The 3,358-nt window shown below is 59.9% G+C and overlaps 1 protein-coding gene across 1 annotated transcript in view; it reads right to left on the reverse strand.

The window, feature by feature from the left end:
- The window catches only part of SLC22A2 (solute carrier family 22 (organic cation transporter), member 2), a 22,562-nt gene that overhangs the window by 5,244 nt on the left and 13,960 nt on the right, over positions 1-3,358 (reverse strand). Inside the window, 3 exon segments of the mRNA XM_004695991.2 lie at positions 717-829; positions 1,727-1,835; positions 2,580-2,794. Of these exon segments, the coding sequence (XP_004696048.1) occupies positions 717-829; positions 1,727-1,835; positions 2,580-2,794 (437 nt within the window).

Below are 3,358 nucleotides of genomic sequence, written 5' to 3' on the forward strand. Positions count from 1 at the left end.
CCCCCCCCCCCGAGATGGAAGGAAGGAGCGGGGATAATTAAGACGCAGAGTGTTGTTAGCTCAGAGAAAGAGATTGGGTTCTACTGACTTGGACCATCTTGCTGTGATTAAGCTGGAATGTGGACCAATTTGGGGGGCCCACTTCAGGGGTGTGTCTGCCAACAGCCAGGGACTTTGCTGGCTCGTCTACAGTGGTGCAACCCCCCCGCCCTCCCAGGATGGAAGGAAGAAGCTCAGATGATTCAGGACAACTGCGGCGTCAGGATGGGTGTGCACCCTGGGGTCTCCCCTGCCCGGGGGGCTCCCTCACTCAGCTTGCCTCTTGCTTAATCGTGGTCCCATGTCCCTGAGCTTTGAAATGTCTCTTTGCAAAAGCTTCACCCCCTTCTTTGAAGGGTTTGTATTTCCCACCTGGGCAGAGGAGCCAGGAAGAGGGAGCCCGCCCCAGGAAGGGGGAGGGTGGAAAGCAGTGAGGAGGGAGTCAGGGGTCTTCTCTAGGGAACATCCTTTCTTCTCGCTCTCCCTTGAATTTGCAGAACTATTGGCATGAGTCCCGGTCACTGAGGTCAGTGAGGGCCTCAGCAGAGGGCCCAGTGCGGCTACTCTGACAGTGGTGCCAGCCCCCAGTCACAGCTGGCAGGTGCCACTGGATGTAGGAAAGAGGAGGCGACTGGCACCACGGATGTCCCCCCAAGGCACTGGTGGGCACTTCTTACCAAACACCACCAGGGGAAGCTCTTGCCAGACGTCGGTGAGCCGGTAGACCAGGAAGGGCGTGACGATGCCCCCGATGTCACACATGGAGGAGCAGACGAGGACGCCGAGGTTCCTGAGCAGTGGGAAACTGAGTCAGCCCCCACGCGTTTACTCTCACTTCCGTGAGGCGGGCGAGGGGCAGCCAGCTCTGCTGCTGGCTTCACCAGGCTGAAATCCAGAAGCAGCCCAGGCTGCGAGTTCACCGGCACCGGAGGCCAGGGCCCCCAAACTCACTGGCTGTTGTTTGGACTCATTCTATTGGGGTCACTTTCTGCTTGTGGAGACGGTCTCCAGGCTGGCAGGAGCGCTCGCCTGATTAGACCAGGCCCACCGGGAGGCTCTGCCTTCCATGAACTCTACTGTGGTTGTGGCATTTTAGTTAGTTATTACTTACTAGTTTAAATTTTTGTGTTTTTTCTTATTGAAGTGACATCAGTGTACAGCACTGTACATGAGCCAGGGGCACAGGATGACCCCAGATGTAATCAGCACCCCACAGCCCTCCTCCATTGCCCACCGCATGCCCACTGCCTGGCTAAAGTGTTGACGCATCACAGCACCGATGTTCCCTCCACCAGACCCAAGTCCATGGTTCTCCAAGTTGTTAAAATGTTGGCGAGTGAAGAAAATCCCCCTGGCGTCCCCGGGGAAAACCGGTTGCCAGCCTCGTTCCCATTGGTCGCGAGGGTTTCATGTTCCGTTGAAGGCTGAGTGGGGGACTTTCACTTTCATCACCTGAATTCCCTGTGCTCTTTCCGGTCACTCCCTCCTGTGGCCATTTGGCCACCCGTGTCCTGCAGGCCAAAGTGTCTGCACCTTACCCAGCTTGGAAGCGCGAGACTGAGCCGACTACGGCCTTCAAATGTTCTCTGGACCCTGTGTTTTCAAAGGCAAGGCTTCGTCGGCCGCCAGGGTGCAAGCCAGCAGGTGACACCCTGAGTCCCTTGGCGCTGAGGGGTGACGGACTCACCTGATGAACGTGGGGTACAGCTCAGCATTGACCAGGCACACCATCTCGTAGGCCATGGTGATCCCCATCCTACCCAAGCACGCGACTGTGACTTTCAGCCACTGCAGATCTGAGGGGACACAAACACGCCACTGACACACTGCACATCACCCGGTCCTCAAGGTGGGTGCGTGTGCAGGACGAGACTTGCACCCCGGAATGGGACGAGAAAACAAACTGGTTCTTGTAGCGACCCAAGGTGGTGCAGCAAAGTCCTCACATCTGTGGTTTAACTTCAGACACAAGTTTAGTACTCTCCTAATTTCAGTCTCAGTCATTCGTGACGCTTATGCCAGTTCCCACCTGGGCCACCTTCCCTGGAGAGACGTCACCCAAACGGAGCAGCAAGACACGGGCCTGCTGTCAATAACGCGTCGCTGCAGCTCACGACAAGCCCGCGCTCTTGCATGGACTTGGCTTCCTTCACTGAGACAGCATTTTAACAGAAAGAAAGGAGCCAGGTGATTGCTTATCGATACGATGTGAGTAAGCTTCTCTATCCCCAGGGCCACGCAGTGGCCAAGGCAGGTCTGGAAATGCCCGAGAGCGTTTGGCTCTGGCCTGCGCCCTCCCTGGACCAGCTGCAGGGCCTGTGGCTTGGGCGCTCGGCCTCCATGGCCATCACGCCTCTCACACGCGCAGAGGCCTGCGCTGAGCGAGGTGTCAAAGGTGCTCGTGGGCTGGCCCGGGGAGGTCCCAGACCTTTGCCCACTCTTCTCCCACCAATAAATGAGCGAGGTCTTCCTATCAAGGGGCCACAGCACACCCTCGCCTCAGCTTCGGAAGACCAGACCCCAACCTGACTTGAACTCACCATCAGGGATAAAGACCGAGGCCAGGCAGGCCGCCCCGGCCACCACGTTCGATGCAGCCCAGGGGTAGCGGCGGCCGACGCGGTCAATGGTGACGATGATGATGAAGGCTGAGGGGAACTCGACCAGGGCGGAGTAGAAGAAGTCCAGGTAGATGTTGCTGCCTGCCAGGCCCATGTGCATGATGAGGCCCTGGTAGAGCACGGAGCTGGTGAGCCTGAGCACAGAGGAGAGCTCGCGTCAAGCCAAGCGTGTGAGCCAGTCCAGAGGGGGAGGGGCGGGGGCGGCGTGGCCGCTCGGTGTCGCTGGCTGCCGCTTCCTTCACCCTGTGGGCTTTGTGCTGGTGGACCCTGGTGGGCCGTGGCCCCCGAGGCAGGCAGGACAGGTGAGGCAAACTCTGGCCAAGGAAGGTAAGAAGAGCTGGCTCATCATTTTCCGGCTTATTCAGGAAGTGCATCAGGCTGCGGCTGGCTGTTAATTGCCTCTCTCGTGTTTGTCTGCTCTGGCCACCTGCTGACCCTGGGGCTGGCCGCTCTGCCCACCTGCTGACCCCGGGGCTGGCCGCTCTGCCCACCTGCTGACCCCGGGGCTGGCCGCTCTGCCCACCTGCTGACCCTGGGGCTGGCCGCTCTGCCCACCTGCTGACCCCGGGGCTGGCCGCTCTGCCCACCTGCTGACCCCGGGGCTGGCTGCTCTGCCCACCTGCTGACCCCGGGGCTGGCTGCTCTGCCCACCTGCTGACCCCGGGGCTGGCCGCTCTGCCCACCTGCTGACCCCGGGG

Source organism: Condylura cristata, unplaced genomic scaffold, assembly GCF_000260355.1.
Source record: "Condylura cristata isolate star-nosed mole 26May11 unplaced genomic scaffold, ConCri1.0 scaffold00001, whole genome shotgun sequence".
Taxonomy (NCBI): Eukaryota; Metazoa; Chordata; class Mammalia; order Eulipotyphla; family Talpidae; genus Condylura; species Condylura cristata.